The sequence below is a fragment of the Thrips palmi genome, unplaced genomic scaffold (assembly GCF_012932325.1).
Source record: "Thrips palmi isolate BJ-2018 unplaced genomic scaffold, TpBJ-2018v1 HiC_scaffold_18, whole genome shotgun sequence".
Taxonomy (NCBI): Eukaryota; Metazoa; Arthropoda; class Insecta; order Thysanoptera; family Thripidae; genus Thrips; species Thrips palmi.
Window position 1 is genome coordinate 9,435,226 of NW_023144627.1, and position 16,583 is coordinate 9,451,808.

Genomic DNA, 16,583 nt, shown 5'->3' on the forward strand with positions numbered 1-16,583 from the left:
CGGTACCATCCCCTCCCCTTCCTCTCCTCCTTCCCCCCGTCCCTTGCCACCTCAACTCGCCCCACCACCAGAGTATAGTGTGTTTTTCTCGCGAAGGCGTTTTGCACATTTTACTTTCTTGCAAGGAAGTGCAAGTGCATTGTGCACTTGCTTCGTAGACTTTAGTTTAATTTCTGGCATCTTTCTAAGTAAGTGAATCGTGGAAGTACATGATTGATTTTAAACTTGGTCTGGGTTAGGTTACTTTGTTGTTCCCTGTATCAATGCCTTTTGGGACCCCAAAAAAGCTGGGTAGACATTTTCAGGATTGGGACTGACACCCTCTCAAGTAATTGCTAGTAGTTTTGCCTCCTTTCATTACCCACCCATTTATTCGTGAAGTCTTTGTCTTATGTCTGTGTGTTTTCTTTTTGAGTTGATCACGCAGCATTGCTTTGCCCTTTAAAAATGTTATTGCTTTCCAGGCTACATCATATCAGGGATCACAATTAAAATTTTGCAATGCCGAAGAAATTTGCTGGTGAGAATAGCAAAGCTGTAGCAGCCAAAGCTCGTAAGGAAGAGAAGAAAAAGGAAGAAGTTACCAAAAAGCAGAAAGCTGCCGAAGACGAATACTGGAGAGATGACGATAAAATAGCTGGTCGCAAAAATCAACGAAAGGTATGATCTCAGTTTGTATTACTGCATGCGGCTATACATTTAGTCCCATGATTAAATATGTATGCTCATATGTGTTTTGGGATTTTTATTGGTCCAGGAAGATCAAGAGAGAAAGAAGAATGAAGCCCTTCAGAAGAAAGCTGAGGCCAAGGCTCTCCTTGAACAAGAAATGAATTCCATTAAACTTAGCACAGCTGGGAAACAACCCCTGAGCAAAGTAACAAGATTACAAATTCAGGTAATGTTTTTCAAAGTGAAGGATGCACTAGAATGAAACATCTGGTTCAACTTCCAAGTGTCTCATGCCGTTGTTCTTGTCTTATTCAGATGGAAACTGAACGACGGGCTCAAGTCGCTCAGCCTACTAAACAAGAAATAGAAACTCATATTACTCAGCCTCTTCCTGAAAACATCAATAGGCTGCAAGTGGATGGAGAAGAAGCAAGAACAGTTGAGGAGGCCATTTCTGTGCTTAGGTGGGTTTCCCAATGTCTTTGCGAGACGAATTACTGATGTGTCCATGGTTGGTAAAATGTAACACTTCAATTTTTTTACAGTATAAAAGAGTCTGAATTGGATAAACATCCTGAAAAGCGTATGAAAGCAGCATTTGCAGCATTTGAAGAAGCAAACATGCCCAGGATCAAGGCTGAAAACCCAACCTTGCGACTGTCTCAGTTGAAACAAATTTTACGAAAGGAATGGATGAAGTCACCTGAAAACCCAGTAAACCAGAGACTAGCATAATTGTCTGTCTGAAACCATGTACATTTTGTTGTAATTTTAAGTTGCTTTTTGTGTGCTCAGTGGTTGTGATAACTTCTGTTTAACATTGGTGACACGCATGATGTGATATGGCTGAGGAGAAAATGTAAAAACTTTACAAAACACAATGAGTTTTGTGATGTTCTCTTATATATTTCAGCCTTTGTACAATACCTCACAGTGGTACAAAAACTCAGTTTTAAATTAATTGGCCTTCGAGTTAAGGAAAAAATTCATCAGTTTGTGATCTTTAAAAAAAGTCATTTTTGAAAATAATAACTGCAAGTGCATGCTAACAACTGTGAAGGAAAATAAAAGCTGATAAATTCTTACAGCAATCAAGATAAATATCTGTAAAAGCCTGAATGCTAACCTTTGCTCCTTCACATTCATTTCAACAGGACACAGACAACAAACAAAGTAAAAGAAGCCTTCCTCCTACAAATACAGTGGGGAAAACCAGAATAATTTGATTAACAAGCATGAAAACCACATAAAATCTTTGATTTTTCACAAAACAATAATAATATTACAAAACAAGATATTTTTTTTACGAAAAAAAGAGGTCAGGAAGTAATGAAAGGAGTAACTAGTGAAACTTGCTATAAATACAACATTTATGTTACAGACTTAACGCACCTCTACATCATGTTACACATAGCCCATGCATGCTGTAAGTCATATTATTGTAAACATGGCAAAAGCGACTATAGAACAGAAACACTAGTTATCTAAAATGTGTGAGGGACGGTTGGTTAGAGCAGTGCCAAACAGAGTACATGTCGATTTACAAGAAACAATAAGTGTGCATTGTGCCTACAGACTACTTTGGTTTTACTTCAAACAGATGCAAAATTAAAAATAGGAGGGCTCTTGGTCGTCCTATAACACGTAGTTGAAACAACAAGTGCTAGACAGGGCGTTGAAGGAAGAGGTATAGAACAAAGGTTCAACACATGATCACTTCCTGCATGACAAGGCATCCAAATAAATGATCAGTTTCAAAGAAACTCCAGAAATCAACACTGCTACTAGGTTGGCACTCAATGCAAAGGCAAAAACACAAAATGCACAAAGAAAATTCAAGTATCAAAATATGATAGAAGAGTGCCAAATTTCAAAGAATATTTAAATATTAGAATATAAAGTTATAAAAAGAAGAAAAAAAGCAGTTGAGTAGAATGAGGAGGGAGGTCTAAATATTAGGCTGTTTTGTTGGGAGCACCAACATTCACTCCCAAGAAAATAAATAAATTTCAAATCGATGAAACATTAATCTGTGGCAATGATAATGCAAAATCATGAAAGGTTGAGCAAAATATAAATGATGATAGTCTGCGAAGTAAATATCACAAGATTTACAAACAAATTTGTAAACTAGAAAATTTTCAACTTTACAAATAGCACATGAGGGTGAAACACGTATACAGTCTTCATGCAATATTTCTGTTTCCAAGCAGTAGAGAAGAAAGATGCTAGGCTGTTTAAAAAAACACAACTGAAATCGCAATGCCATCACTTTACAAAAATCAGGAAAGTAGTTGTCACCTAAGGCAGGTAGCCACATAAATATACAGAAAATAGTCCCGGATTCTTGGAGCCCATGGGTTGATGATTTTTCTACGCATCCTTCAATTCAGGTTAAGAGCTGTAATTCATTATGACACCAAAAGTCTTTAAGTAAATGGGACATAGGGAAACAGGAGGAAGCAGGACACAGCATTTCAAGAACACAAGAAAAATGCCCCAAGAGTCTACATAATTTGGTATGGTTAATGGCAGGTAAAATAAATTACTAATATACCACAAAATGGCACTCCAAAAAGTGCATAAAAACTCGATATATATAGCAATCAAATCACCATTGTGAACAAGTCACCATGAACACAGAGCACAAATATTCACAAGCTCATGACACAGGAAAGTACCAATAGAATAATTCAGTCCTAGACCGGGACATTTCCTGATGTTTTATCACACTTTAAGATGCCAAAGAGGCTTAGTTAACAGCAGTCAGCACAATTCTACAGTTTATCACAACATGCCAAAGCCTTTGGAATAGTTTATGGCCTTTTCTAATCGGTCAATCAGCTTCTCTTTGCTTTCATACTCCGGCAAAAGTAAGACATTGAAACATGTGTGTGCAGTAGGTAACCTGAAATTGAAGGGGACACATGTTACCAATGAAACAATAAATAAAGAATCACCTCTAAAAAACATAGTCAAATATATTCACCTATCTGAATCGGGTCCATTTCTTGATATGATCAATTTTAACTTGGACAGACCACCAACAGGAACTCTGTCACTACCAGTAGTGAACTGCAGCAACTTTCTTTTGCTTTCCAGCGGCATTCTGTGCACAATTTCCCAAAATTGTTGTATGACTGGAGATGAGGCTGTGTAACCACCATCATATTCAGTTGCTTCCTCAAGTTCATTAAAGTCGAAGTTCTGGAAAATTTAAATTTAAATGAAAGAGGGTCTAAAAAATGCAGTTCATCATCTGCTGAGTGTTAGTGTATATTCGCACCTTGCTGCCACACACAAGCTGTTCTATCTCTTCAGGCCTAAACAGCAAATGTAAGGGCGATTCATCGGTCACCATATGGAAACCCCTTCGGAAAGCTCTGAACTGTTTCTCAACAGACTTGTTAAGTAAGAAGTCAGCATACAGATCAACAAACTCCTAAAGACAAGAGAGGGAAAAGTAAAATTAACAGAGTTTTAAAAGTTAACTTTTTTTTATCTTGTAAAGATATTAAGAGAAATAACTTGCCCGCCTGTTTTGTTTGTTAACTGAGATATGTTCACCACCTTCCTTAAGGTCATGATGCAATACTGAACCAAAAACATCTTGATAACACACTCTAAAAGTCTGTGAAAATGTTTCCTCCATATCATCCCCTTCATACTCCAACAACTCATTTAATCCTTTGTACAGGGTCTGGAAAAGAAAAGTTTCAAACAAAGTTATGCAAACATCTACAGAATAAAATAATTTTTTTCGACTTAAAAATTGTTTAGATATTGATACTTACATTATTCCAGTCTTCTAAGTCATAAAAAGTAGATTTTTTCCCCATAAGTTTTTTGTACACTACCATAGGAAAGTGAACATCTAGTATCACATTATTATAGATAGCTAAACCAAGAACAACACCAATGAGGGAGAACTGCGCATCACTTTCAAATGATGTTGGATTAAACCAAACCGTTTGGGTTTCTTGGTTAAATGTAAACATTCCTAAAAGAAAAAATAAGAAAGATCATGAAAAGAAAAAATTACAAGGATCAAGCACAATTGATAATGAAACTTTTGGATGGCACATACCATAGTCAGGATTGAAAATCTCCTCAACAATCAGCTGGAAGAATTCTTTGGAAACACCACCCTCATCGATACCTTGTTCCCCTTCAAACTCAACGACAAGCTGCTTTTTAAGATCTTTGGGATTTTCCATAGCCACCATTTCAAGCTGGAAAAAAAATAAACAAACAATAGGTTTTGTTCTAGTTTTCCTTTAACACTGGTATGAAGTAATTTGTGTATAGCTTACTTCGACCAGAGCATCATCGATAATGTGATCTCGTCTGACTTTCAGCCTCAGAAATGGATTAACCGGCTGACCAGTGAAAGAGTGGTAAATACTCATTCTTCTTTCACTGTACATTCTGATCCTATTATCATAATACAAGCCCAGAGTTTTAGTTGCTGGAGTTAAAATAAAAGAGTACCACATGAAACTGAATTTAGCTCCTGGACAGTGGGTGTGAGATGGATGAAAGCCATCACTTTCACTCTTAAAATGAGCAAAATCCTTGTCCATTTCCACTGCCTCACTGAGTGGCTCATTGTAAAAGTCAGTAAATGGTATAAAAGGCTTCCTGCTATCCAGTACATTTATCTGTGGAAAAAAATCAGTTGCAATGGTAATCTAATAATGCATGTGTCAATTTAAAAAGAGTTTAGGCCTCCTGTTCTGCACATACCTGCAATTCCTTAGCAAGTGGGTCTTCATACTGAGTTAAGGGTGAAGTTTTACTTCCAGAATAACCAACCCCTAAAAGAGGGTCATCTGTTAATATTGCAGGGTCCTCATTCCTCAATTCAGGAGGATCCAGTTCTCCAGCCAAAATACTAGCATAATACAAGATCTGTAAAGCAAAGCGCCAAAGTAAACCAAGGGTCAGAATCAAAAACAACACATGAAATAAGCATCAAAAAGTAAAAAGACACTTTTAATACCTTCATAAGTTTTGTAGGTGCAACAATAGTCTCCTCATCTTGAACAGAGTGATCACGGGAGAAAGTACTTGAGATTACTTTCAGCGTAATAAGCTGTTGAAGTGAAACCAAAAGTTCTTTCAGGCGTCCTTTGCAATGTTTTGCCCAGATACGAGCTAGTCTACCTTGGGTGTACACAGGCATTTTGACCACTTCTTTACAAATCTGGAACCGGCATATATGTTATGTTAAGATCTTAAGATATTGGCTTTAAAACATCATTCTTCAATAAAGCAGCCACTTACAGCTGGAAGAGCAACTTCAAGATACTCAGAGGTTCCCAAGACAGGCAGCTCCAAAACAATGACAAAACAGTGGAGTCTAGCACCCTCACACATACTAGCTGGTGCAAACTGACGTGAGATTTCCATGCTGGCAGCCAATGTCGTGAGAGCGAGAACAAGAACACTTTCTAAAATAGATCCAGGAACCTAGTGGTAGAAAATAAGAAAGTAAAAATCAGTGTCAAATCAAGACACGAAGAGTGACTAAACCTCAAATTATCCCATAATAAAAATAAATTCACTAACTTGATCAAATAAAGCCGCATATGCTCTTCTCAAAGCTGGCAGATCTACATAGGTGTCCCATACTCCAATATCTGCACCCATTGGTCTTGAACAGTGACCTAGTGCCATAGCTGTTTGAGCTCGCATTGCCTCTTCTTGACAGTCTTCATCCTTATCTTGATCACCTTCCAATGTTCGAACATCTTCCTTCTTTAAAAGGCGAAGATCACCCGGAGGAGCCTTGTCCAAAAGTGCCTCTGCAAGAATAGAACAAACGAAGTGTTAAAAAGAATTGAACTGGTGAGAATGAAGAGTGAACTCTGATCAAAATGCAGAAAGCGGTTGGACTTACCCAAAGGAGATTCAGGGATCCGCTTGACAAAGCTATGAAAAAGGGAGTCTGCATTGGAAAATACTTCTCCTAAAGTTCTGATTAGAAGTGAGTATGAGCTCTCTTTCTTGCAGGTTTCCAAAATTTTTAATAGCTTTTCTTCAGTTATGTATGGCACAGGTTTGTCTGCACAAAACAATACAATAAATGAAATCCGGTGTTAGGATAAGATGATTAATACAGATAAAAGAAAAGGGTTACCTTCATGTAGTGATGAAACTTCAAACTTGGGCACCCCTGAGTGACCCGGTGTGGCTGATGGCGTGCTATGAGAAGTGCTGGAGCACTGAGATGCGTCTTCAGTCGTTGATCTGACTTGGCCATCAACTGCATCACTGTCAGATGTTCGGGCCACTTTGGAAGGCTGGGCATCGCAAAGCCGAGCTTCTTGGGAAAATAGTTGTATAGCTTGGGCGGCAGCTTGATTTGGGGTCAATGCCTTTGACTGAAATAAAATCACAGGGGTCAACAAAGATGTCAAAAACTATCAAATATTGAGTTTTTATAAACAATCATATGCTTATGATACCTTTCCACTGGATGCACAGTGTACATTATCACAGTTGGCATTTCCACACCCATCAAGTAATTGATAGAAATATCTTTCAATAAGCTTTTTGGCTGCTGCTCGTTTCATAGTGTCAGATTCTTCAGTGAAGGCCACTGATTTACTTGAAGATTGGCTTCCATATGACGACGTAACACCAGAGGAACTGCAAATACATAACAGGGCCTTGAAATGTTGTCACATGAGAGTGATTTAAATTAAAATATATATTATAAAAATAAAATGAATGGCACTTTGAATGAAACAGTGCAAGTCACAAACAGCAACATTTATCTGGCATTGAGGAATCCTCTAGAATTCTTAGCGAGAGAAGAATTTGCGAAAATAGTCTCACAGACGTGAAGGACTGTTAAAACGTGCAGCCGGGCACCGTTGGATGTTAGAAAGCGGAAAATGCAGAATCAAAACACAGGAACAAGAATCTAGGTTTGAGGTTATATTGACATTACTTGCAACATGATGCAGCCCGTGCAGCGCGTGTCAAATACTCTGTCAGTTGCTCACATACTCACGAAACGTTACAAATGACTTGGACGAAGCGACAAGAGCCGAACCCGGCAAGCGAAAGGCCTCAACAGAACACAAACAAATACCCCAACATCACAGTCAGCACCATGACAAGACTCACCTTGGAGTTTCGTCGCCACCCGATCTCGAATTTTCTTCCTTAGAGCTCATAGAATAAACTAAATAGACAACTTTGCTACAATTTCAATGGTTTATCAGGTCACTTGATGGCGGGCACAAAATCCCGAATAATCCTTTCCTATATTTTCTATTTTTGCTAATAAAGAGAAAGAAAAACAACGAGCTTTCAACAAAGTTATCGCTATCGATTTGTTTCACGGCCTTGTTGAAGTTGAGCGGAACGAAACAACACAGCGGCCGAAGCCCGTCGTTGTACCAACCTCGCAAAAAAAGACCACGACTTGAAAGCCCGACCCTTCGAGCGCGTGTAGTCCTTTCTCAAAAATCTAGTTTAAAGCCATCTTAAAGAGCAAAAAATTAGAACTTGAGGGTTTAACCATGGCCAAATACACGACGTCGTATCAACCATTTTCGGACTGTGAGTTGCCGTCCTGCAGAGCGCCTAGATATTTTTGGCACAAACTGCGCCGTTGGTCGCGCCTCGCGCGGTCTCGGCGATGTGAGGCGATCTATCCAAATCGTTCGGAAATCAATTCGGCTATCACGCATAATTCACAGGAACGCTGTATTTCTCTCTTACATTCCTTTAGTCCCGAACATCATGTACTGCTATGGATCTAGTATTTGAGCCCCAAGGTTATTTTTGTCCAGACTTGTCTCGCTTCGTTTCCTCCAGCGACGCTTCCCTGTCCGGACACTGGAGCGTGAGCGTGGTGAGCGTGATCATGCGTGGGCGTGATGAGGGAGCGTGAGCGTGGGGGGCGGCGCGGGGCGGCGCGCTGCTGCGCTAGGGATGGAAAGCTGAAATGAAAGTCCGGATATCTGCAAAGCGGTCAGATTTGAAAGTAATATCCGGTCTTAACCTATCCGGTTATCCGAGGTCGAAATCCGGATAATAGGCGGATATCGGTAAAATATCGTCTTTTTCCCTTATTTTTTTCGAAATCAAGTATCCGGTCGCAACCTATCCGGATATTAGAAGGCTGCATCCGGATAACCGGATTATCCGGACGCGGTCTTTCCATCCCTATGCTGCGCTGCGAGCCGAGCGGCCGAGCTCAGCCGAGTCCAGTCGAGCGGCGCCGAGCCGAGCCGAGCGCGCGGAGCAGAAAGCAGAAGCCCGACTGGCTGGCTGACTGCTCAGTCTGTCCGGACTCGGCACTCGCTCGGGACGTCGCTTGGTGCGCTTCGTGGCGCTGCGTGTCGCGCTGGCCTCCGTCGGCCTGGTGTTGAGCGAGATAAGCCCCTCTGCGGTTCAGTGCGACCGTCCTCGTGTGCAGTGCTATGTGCCCCTTTCCCCGGCGTGCAGCTCCGGGTTGAAAATCGCCTGACCGCCAAGCGGGTGGCTATTGATCCGGCGGGCGCCGCCAGCTCGAAGCGCCCAGGGCCAAGGCCTGAAGGGCTTTTGCTGCTTTCGCTCCAGCGACTGGCCAGGACCTCCAGCCGCTCTCCTGCACCGCCAAAATGACGATCCTGCTGTACGCGGGCGTGGGCCTGGGCATCGCGGTGCCCGTGGTGTTCGCGCTGAGCAGGACCGTGCGGTACTACGCCAAGCTGACGGGGTGGTACCTGGGCATCACCGTCACCGGGCTGCTCTTCATCCCCTTCATGGCGCTGCGGCCGCGCCACCCACGGAACTTAGTGTAAGGGTCGCGGGTTCGATACCCGCCGCGCTGCGCGTCCTGTTTCGTGTTTTGCCCCACTTTTTGCCCCAGTGCGCGAGCTGCGCGAGGCGGGTACCTCGACCGCCGCTTGGGCCGCCACTACACTGCTTTACTACGATCAGCTGGTGGGGCCGGAGCAGGTTCGCAGGGTGTCCTGCCCGGCAGCTAAGTGGCTGGCAGGCTGGCCCACTGTCTGCTGGAGCCAGGACTACGTCCAGGACTGGTGTTTACATTGAGGCCATAACCTCTCCGACACGGCGTAGACCGTGTCCCTGGAGCGCTCATTGATCCAAATTCGTCGGTTCGCGCCTAGTTTTTTGCGCAGTTCGCCTAGACCCTGGGTGTTATGACTACGCCTTGCGAGCCGGAAATTTTGCCCGACCCTCTCCTTTTTTTGCTGTGCTAATGCAATGCAATCTGACAGCTATCGACCGCACCGCGCCCAATTCCGAGTTTCCTTTTTTTGTGCAGACTGTTGACCCCAGCTGACATAACCTCAAAGTTAATCCTATGCAAGAGCGCAAATGTGAATACGCTTGAGCGCAAAGTCGCAAGGCCCTCTTTAAAATTTTAATTTGCCTCCGAGTATTATTTGGAGAACTAAATTTGAATCGAAAGGTCGAGAGGAAACGATTTTGTGCAGTAGGGAGATGCTGCAGGTATTGCCCTTGTCCCTTTTAGAGCCTGACAAGCCTGACAAGGGTGAGGAGTGCCAAACTCAGTTAAATTTCTTTACTGAACTGCAATTTAATACTGATCAATGTTTTCTTAAATTTTGTCTTAATGTCATTCAGCTCCATTTTATTTATTCATTTTCGTTAAAGTTTTGAATACGTAGCAACTCGTCCTACGGATTAGGAGCAATGACAGCCCCTCGTCTAATCGCTGTGGATACGCAAACAGTGCGTTATCGACGCTGTGACGAACTCGGAACTCGACGGGTTTGTCGTCGTCGTCCCTTCTTCTTGCCCTTCCCCTTCTCGTTCATCCGTCCCGTCGGTTGACTTTGAGAAGCCCAGCCAGCAGTCGTTTTTGTCGCCCTGTCTCTCTCGCACTCATGGGGCGTGCCGTATAGGTGCGAGAGAGACAGGGCGACGAAACCGACTCTGCTGAGCCTGAGGCGGCCGGGGTCAATGCTCGACCGGGGAGCCTCTGCCTCGCCTGCGGAAGCCTGCGAAGCAAGCAGACTCATTTCGAAGAGGCGCTTGGTCTCTGTCGCACAGTGGGCCAGAAGACTAGTGGAGGCGGCCAAAACTCTAGACGCGTTTTGAGCTCCAGACTCGCTAAGTGGGGCTCGAACCGAACGTGTGACCCCACCAATGGACTGCTCTCCGAACGAGGAATCCATTGGTGGGGTCACACGCACGATTCGAGTCCTGCTTAGCGACACGAGCTCAGAACACGTCCGGGGTTTTGACCGCCTCCGCCGGTCTTCTGGCAAATCCCACTGTGCTTCGGGGTGAACGGCAAGAACTGGAGGGAGCAGCGGCCTTCCCGGGCCGGTCGGCCGGTCACTCCCTGCGACAAGGACAGGACGAGGTCGTGGGGGCTTCGGACGCCCCCGGGGGGCACGACGGGGATCAAGTTTGAGCGGCCGTCCGGCGAGGGGGACGAACCGAACGTACTCATGCCCAACCTCAACGAACCTGCGCGTGGAGTGTTGACCCTGCGAGAAAACGAGTACGACGGTCGAATTTGAATCAGTGTTGCCACACAAGTAGGCGAAAGTTCCCACGATGCACCTGTTCCAGCGCTTGATTTGCGAATCCGGAAGGGAAGCCCTCCCCCCTGTCCCCCGCCCCTCCCGCCAGGCACTGTCCGCGACGTCGCAGCGACTGTGTCGAGGAGCCAATTGGAGCAGCCGGCAGTGGAGCCACTTAGGTGCAGCGTTTGCCGCTTATAGACGCTTCCAAACGGAAGAACGCGGTTCTAAAATAAAACTGATCCTCACTGCACTCGTCAGTGCCAACGACACCTGTGGAGTCAGCCAGGCACAGCTTGTGCGCCCCTCTTTTTCCTTCACTTTCAGTCCGAAGCAGTTTCGACTTTTTGACGGTTGTTGTACCTGGAGTGTTGAGACATCTTCCAAATTGGTGCTTTGTGTCCGCACGGCTTGACGAAGTGTTGCCACTAATGCCCTTCCGGTGGGCTGCTTTGTCTCGGGTGCATGTCACCGGCTGGGTTATTCATGAACCGCGCGGTTTCCCGGAAAGAGCGAGCGTCGCTTCGACTCTCTCGCACTCACTCACATGTGAGGGAGACAGCAATCTTACGCGACCATTGACGGGACGGCATCGCATAGCGCGGGAGGAACTGGTTCCTCTACACTGGATCATCCACTTATCCGATCGTTGGTCGCGCCGTCTCTCTCTCACTCACGCCGCGTCCCGTCGTGTCGTGTGCGAAGTGAAAGAAGCTAGACGGGGGGGCAAAAAGCGCAAAACGCGACGAAAGTTTGGTACAGTAGCGCGTGTGTGATTTGCCTAAGGACCGGCCGGGCCTCGCCGCCACGGTCAAGGTCGTGGAGGTGAACGACGGGCCGCCAGGTTTCCATCGCGGTGAATGATTAACCCTTTTTTGTCTCGTTTGTCTTTTTGCAGAGCCTGGAGCGCCATCTGCAAGCACTTCGACTGGATCGTGGGCGTCAGGTACAACATTCGCGGCCTGCACAACCTGGAGAACCTGGGCGCGTGTGTCATCGTGGCGAACCACCAGCATGCCATTGACGGCACAGGTGCGTGCCTGTTTTTATTTTAAAATTTTTGAAAAAGTTTCAGAAAAATTAAAAATTTTACTTGTCAGCGTTGATTAAAAACAAGTCATTTTTCAAATCCCTTAAAAAATTTAAAAGTAAAAAAACTTTTTTAAACAAGATCAAATTTTTTAATTTTTTTAAATAAAATTTTATGTTTTTCCAAATTTTAATTGTTTTATCATTTAAAAAAATTTTGTTTCTGAAAATTTTGAAATTTTGGTTCTTTTGGAAGTGGTTGAAATGATTGGGTGTTGCAGGGATGAACAAATTGTGGGGCGCGCTCAAGAGATGCACGATCGTGTCCAAGAAGGAGGTGCTGTACGCCGGGCCCTTCGGCCTGGGCCTCTGGCTGGGCGGCGTCATCTTCATCGACCGACTCAACTCGGAGAAGTCCCGCGAGGCCATCAACAAAGTGTCCGGCAAGCTGAAGCGCGATGACGTGAGTACACCAATAAGTCACCGAGCAATGCAGACGAGCCCGTTCGAATCAGTTCGAATTTACATGAGCCAGCCGCGCGGTTTAAATTTTAAACTAGGGGCGCTCAGCACGCGACCATCCCGGGTCCTATGATGGATGAAAGTCAGTCTGCACTTCCCGAAGTGCTCGTAGCCGTAGGAAAAAGCTATTGACGCCTGATTGTGAAAAAGACCATAGAAATGCTGGCATGCCATCATATGGCATTCATGAGGACATGAGGAGATGTGTTTTGTTAGGGGCTCTTCTGGGCCGCTAGGGGGGCGGGTGGCGTGATCGTCCGTCGGCCAGTTCGGTACGGACTCAGCCGATTAATTCATGACGTATCTCCGTCGAAGACGGTGCACAGTGGGCCAGAAGACCGGCGCTGGCGGCCAAAACTCTACACGCGATTTGAGCCCCAGAGTCGCTGAAAAGGATTCGAACCGAACGTGTGACCCCACCAATGGATTCCTCGTTCGGAGAGCAATCCATTGGTGGGGTCACACGTTCGGTTCGAGTGCTTTTCAGCTACTCTGGAGCTCAAAACGCGTCTAAAATTTTGACCGCCTCCTCCGGTCCTCTGGCCCCCACTGCGCGGCGGGCTGCATTCCAAGCACGTGCACGGCGTGGTGCGGCGGGCAGTTGGACTTGAGACGGGCGGCGCGGGGCAGTGCGATTACTTGGCCATGCATGATGCGGTCCGGTAGTCCCGGCCGTCCCGACGTGGGCCGTCATCACGCGATTCGAGATATCGAACGAGCGCAGCGCGCGTAGCCGTGGCGTGGCGCGCAGGCACGGCAAGCACGCGAGCAGAGAGTGGCGCTAACTAGCGACTGTGCCTGCCGCCGTACTTGACCCGACCCGGCACTGTACGTTTAATTTGCATTCTGTATGCTGGACGGTGGGCGATGGAACAAATTGGCTTGGGAAAAAAAACGCTGAGGAGCGGCTGGCTGTCCAAGGTGCCAAGTGGCGTCGTGCACACGCGAGCCGGCCAGCGACGCTTGCCGCGCTCGCGTGTTGGATTTGTCAAGATGTTTAGTGAAAGTCAACAACGGGGGCCATAGCCTCGCCGATTGGGGGGCAAATATTGAACGAGCGACCCCGCCTGCTGCGCCTCGGCTGCGTCGAACACGGACTAACAGCATTCTCTTCTCTCCGTTCCAGCTCAAGCTGTGGATGTTCCCTGAGGGCACCCGCCGCAACACGGGGGAGATCCACTCCTTCAAGAAGGGCGCCTTCCACGTGGCCATCGGCGGCCAGATCCCCATCCTGCCCATCGTGTACTCGCAGTACTACTTCATGGACGAGAAGCAGCGCAAGTTTGACAACGGTGGGTTCCTCATTATTTTTTCAGGGCACTCTCCGTACCGCTTTAGGATGTAAATTGAGCCAAATTATCGTGGTCTAAAATTTTAAAACTGTAGTGTTCTAAAATTTGAGTCAATTATAATTTCACTGGATTCACCATTTCTCATTCTTGTGGTAATGAAGATCTATGATAACTTAAGTTTCAGTCAAATTTTAACGTTTTGGCACTCTTGTTTTTTACAGGCAACATCATTATCTCGGTGATGCCGCCGATTTCGACGGAGGGCATGTCTGTGTCAGACGTGAACGATCTCATGGATCAAAGCCACAAGCTGATGAGCGAAGAGTTCTCTCGCATCAGCGCCGCCGCACAGGAAGGGAAGAACCTAAACTGAATTGACTTTTTCTATTTTGTGTGTGTGCGTGTGTGTGTGTGCGTGTGTGTTGTTGTTTATTGAGTCACTCCAAGTTGTTGTTGTTGTTTTGATTTTGTTGAAGAACCTCTAATGACGGACATTGTGACAAAAAGTGAAAGTGTTGTAGTCGTGCTGTGCATCCTACTGCATCGATTCTTCTTTTAATTAACTACTATTATTGATAAAGACTGTAGGTGTTGCTGTACTTCGTTTTTAAGAATCATGAAGCCTTTTGGCGGACAATTGCCATTTTTTTTTCTCCCTCTTTATTATTACTATTGTAATTTTCACTGCGCCTTTTATGATACATACTTGTAAATTAGATACTATGCGACTAGTCTAGACTTAGATATACAAATGTGCTTTCCTTTTCTTAATAAATGGAGATCAAAAAACAAACGAGTTGCCAATTAGTTGACGACGGCAGTGTGTTGCTTCCGGCACATTTTAAAACCGACGCTTTGGTCAAGCTGTGGGAACGGACCTCCCGAAATGCCACTGGAGTATCTGAAATGCGATGGCACAGTCAGAGTGTTTGTACAAGTCGACTAGCGATCGCCGCCTAGACCGACTGCTTTTGCGGCAGGTGCTTTTGCTTTCTCGCAACCACGGCGCAGGCGCAGCGCCGCCTTGCGACACGCGTGCGGCGGAGCGGCTCGGCGCCGCGTCGCTCTGTCTCTCTCGCACCCGTGAGGCACCGTGCGGGACGCCCCGCGAGTGCGAGCGAGACGGAGCGACGAGGACGCCGTTCGGACTCGGCCTGCAGCCTCGTTTCCAAGCCGCCGTCTCTGCCACCATTACGGGCCATCACGCGCAATCCAGCGGGCCGCTTCTCCGTCTCTCTCGCACTCACGGCGCGCCCCTTACAGTGCGAGGCCGTGGTGGAAAGGCGTCCTGGGGTGCGCTCCAAGTTCGAAGGCAGTGGGCCGATCACCTGTTCGAGTGCACTACATACGAACGAGAGCGTCACAGCGCAAGTCACAGCGTCCTCAAAGGCAAAACACTCGAATCGAAGAGCGGTCCTCAATACGGCCCGAGTGGCGTGAGGTGAGCGCCTGCCGGCGCCGGGGTAGGCAATGCGCCGTGCACGCGCGCTCGACGGGACGGCCTGCGCTGCAGGGGCTCCCGGCTCCAGAGAAGTGCCTTTTGAGCGCGCCCTCTCATCTCCTCCTTCACCACATGATGCTCTGGTTGCTCCACGCGGACTTGTCGGCGGCCTGCTGCTGGGCCGTCGGCGTCCCCGTGTCCCCGGCGTCGTCCGCGCTGGCGGGGCCGTTGTCGGCGGCGGGCGCGACGCGGCGCTGGTACAGGGTGCGGGTGCGCTTGCGCGGCGCGCTGTAGTGCACCTCGCCGACGTAGAAGCCCTGCGACAGCGGGTTGCGGTTGGCCGTGCCCGCGCCGCCAGGGCCGCTGGGCTTGCGGCCGCGGTGCCCGTAGCTGTCCACCATCCTGCCGCCGAACGGCGTGCGCGCGCGGAGGCTGGCGTCGCCCAGCGTCTGCATGGACGGGATGACCGCCACGGGCCGCGCCGAGGACCGCGTCGGCGTGGCGGGGCCGGCCAGCGTGCGGGCGGGGCGAGCGGTCTGCAGGGCCAAGAAGCGGATTGGATGAGGACCAAGTGCAACACAGGCAGAGTGACGTCATGACGAAGGGAGCCGGTACCCGGTGTACATCGTTTGTCCGACCGACGTTTGTCCGACCTGCCAAAATTTGTCCGACCTCCTTTGCCCTTAAATTTTTTTCCGATCGACGTTTGTCCGACCGACGTTTGTCCGATCACTTTTCAGGAAAGAGGGAGGGGAAGAGTAGAAATATTCCACGACGTCAGTGACAGATTGGTCGTCAGGATGGACAAAGGGGGCGGCCACGGTGCACATCATTTGTCCGACCTTTGTACGACCTGTCCAAATTTCACTTGCCCGTGAATCGGCTGAAAATTTTGTCCGACCTCCGTTTTGTCCGACCCACTTACACCGCCACTCGGTCAGGCTGCAGCTAGAGAGCAACTCGGCGGCGCTCAATTGATCTAAACACCCGCGGCTCACTCTCTATGTCAATCAAGACTGGATGCAGGACAATCCAAAGACATTTTAACACAAAATGTATTCAGAGTAACAGAAGTAAAATCAACACTATAAAGAAAATTTCAGC

The 16,583-nt window shown here is 46.9% G+C and overlaps 4 protein-coding genes across 6 annotated transcripts; 2 read left to right on the top strand and 2 right to left on the bottom strand.

Moving 5' to 3' along the window:
- Positions 1-34: 34 nt before the first annotated feature.
- LOC117645306 (coiled-coil domain-containing protein 124) lies at positions 35-1,779 on the top strand. 2 transcript variants are annotated; one of them, XM_034385377.1, is made up of 5 exons: positions 35-188; positions 465-660; positions 758-898; positions 988-1,136; positions 1,218-1,773. In XM_034385377.1, the coding sequence occupies exons 2-5, from the start codon at positions 502-504 to the stop codon at positions 1,405-1,407; spliced, it is 639 nt and encodes a 212-aa protein (XP_034241268.1). In that variant the 5' UTR covers positions 35-188; positions 465-501; the 3' UTR covers positions 1,408-1,773. The 2 variants fall into 2 exon arrangements, with proteins under 2 accessions (XP_034241268.1, XP_034241269.1); XM_034385378.1 differs by lacking the exon at positions 35-188 and adding an exon at positions 310-328 and having other exon boundaries at positions 1,218-1,779.
- On the bottom strand, positions 1,558-8,042 carry LOC117645304 (ubiquitin-protein ligase E3A). 2 transcript variants are annotated; one of them, XM_034385375.1, is made up of 15 exons: positions 7,810-8,042; positions 7,143-7,326; positions 6,815-7,058; positions 6,575-6,739; positions 6,244-6,479; positions 5,959-6,144; positions 5,675-5,878; positions 5,419-5,583; positions 4,986-5,333; positions 4,760-4,904; positions 4,467-4,672; positions 4,205-4,372; positions 3,959-4,114; positions 3,662-3,879; positions 1,558-3,580 (listed from the first exon to the last, which is right to left on the bottom strand). In XM_034385375.1, exons 1-15 carry the CDS (start codon positions 7,857-7,859, stop codon positions 3,460-3,462), a joined length of 2,796 nt encoding a protein of 931 aa, XP_034241266.1. In that variant the 5' UTR covers positions 7,860-8,042; the 3' UTR covers positions 1,558-3,459. The 2 variants fall into 2 exon arrangements, with proteins under 2 accessions (XP_034241266.1, XP_034241267.1); XM_034385376.1 differs by lacking the exon at positions 7,810-8,042 and adding an exon at positions 7,694-7,715.
- A 912-nt stretch (positions 8,043-8,954) lies between these two features.
- Positions 8,955-14,827, top strand: LOC117645031 (1-acyl-sn-glycerol-3-phosphate acyltransferase alpha-like). The gene is made up of 5 exons (XM_034384913.1): positions 8,955-9,472; positions 12,094-12,227; positions 12,506-12,687; positions 13,873-14,038; positions 14,260-14,827. The coding sequence occupies exons 1-5, from the start codon at positions 9,294-9,296 to the stop codon at positions 14,409-14,411; spliced, it is 813 nt and encodes a 270-aa protein (XP_034240804.1). The 5' UTR covers positions 8,955-9,293; the 3' UTR covers positions 14,412-14,827.
- LOC117645032 lies at positions 14,682-15,934 on the bottom strand. Its single transcript, XM_034384914.1, has one exon. The coding sequence runs from the start codon at positions 15,932-15,934 to the stop codon at positions 15,605-15,607; it is 330 nt and encodes a 109-aa protein (XP_034240805.1). The 3' UTR covers positions 14,682-15,604.
- Between the last annotated feature and the right edge of the window lie 649 nt (positions 15,935-16,583).

Excerpts from the sequence above, each read along its gene's own strand:
- LOC117645306 (XM_034385377.1), top strand. The coding sequence starts at position 502 with ATGCCGAAGAAATTTGCTGGTGAGAATAGCAAAGCTGTAGCAGCCAAA. Across the intron at positions 661-757 it reads GTCGCAAAAATCAACGAAAG|GAAGATCAAGAGAGAAAGAA; the intron begins GTATGATCTCAG and ends TTATTGGTCCAG. Across the intron at positions 1,137-1,217 it reads GAGGCCATTTCTGTGCTTAG|TATAAAAGAGTCTGAATTGG; the intron begins GTGGGTTTCCCA and ends ATTTTTTTACAG.
- LOC117645304 (XM_034385375.1), bottom strand. The coding sequence starts at position 7,859 with ATGAGCTCTAAGGAAGAAAATTCGAGATCGGGTGGCGACGAAACTCCA. Across the intron at positions 5,584-5,674 it reads CACCTACAAAACTTATGAAG|ATCTTGTATTATGCTAGTAT; the intron begins GTATTAAAAGTG and ends TTTGCTTTACAG. Across the intron at positions 4,115-4,204 it reads TTAACAAACAAAACAGGCGG|GAGTTTGTTGATCTGTATGC; the intron begins GCAAGTTATTTC and ends TCTTGTCTTTAG.
- LOC117645031 (XM_034384913.1), top strand. The coding sequence starts at position 9,294 with ATGACGATCCTGCTGTACGCGGGCGTGGGCCTGGGCATCGCGGTGCCC. Across the intron at positions 9,473-12,093 it reads CGCCACCCACGGAACTTAGT|AGCCTGGAGCGCCATCTGCA; the intron begins GTAAGGGTCGCG and ends GTCTTTTTGCAG. Across the intron at positions 12,228-12,505 it reads GCATGCCATTGACGGCACAG|GGATGAACAAATTGTGGGGC; the intron begins GTGCGTGCCTGT and ends TGGGTGTTGCAG.
- LOC117645032 (XM_034384914.1), bottom strand. The coding sequence starts at position 15,934 with ATGCAGACGCTGGGCGACGCCAGCCTCCGCGCGCGCACGCCGTTCGGC.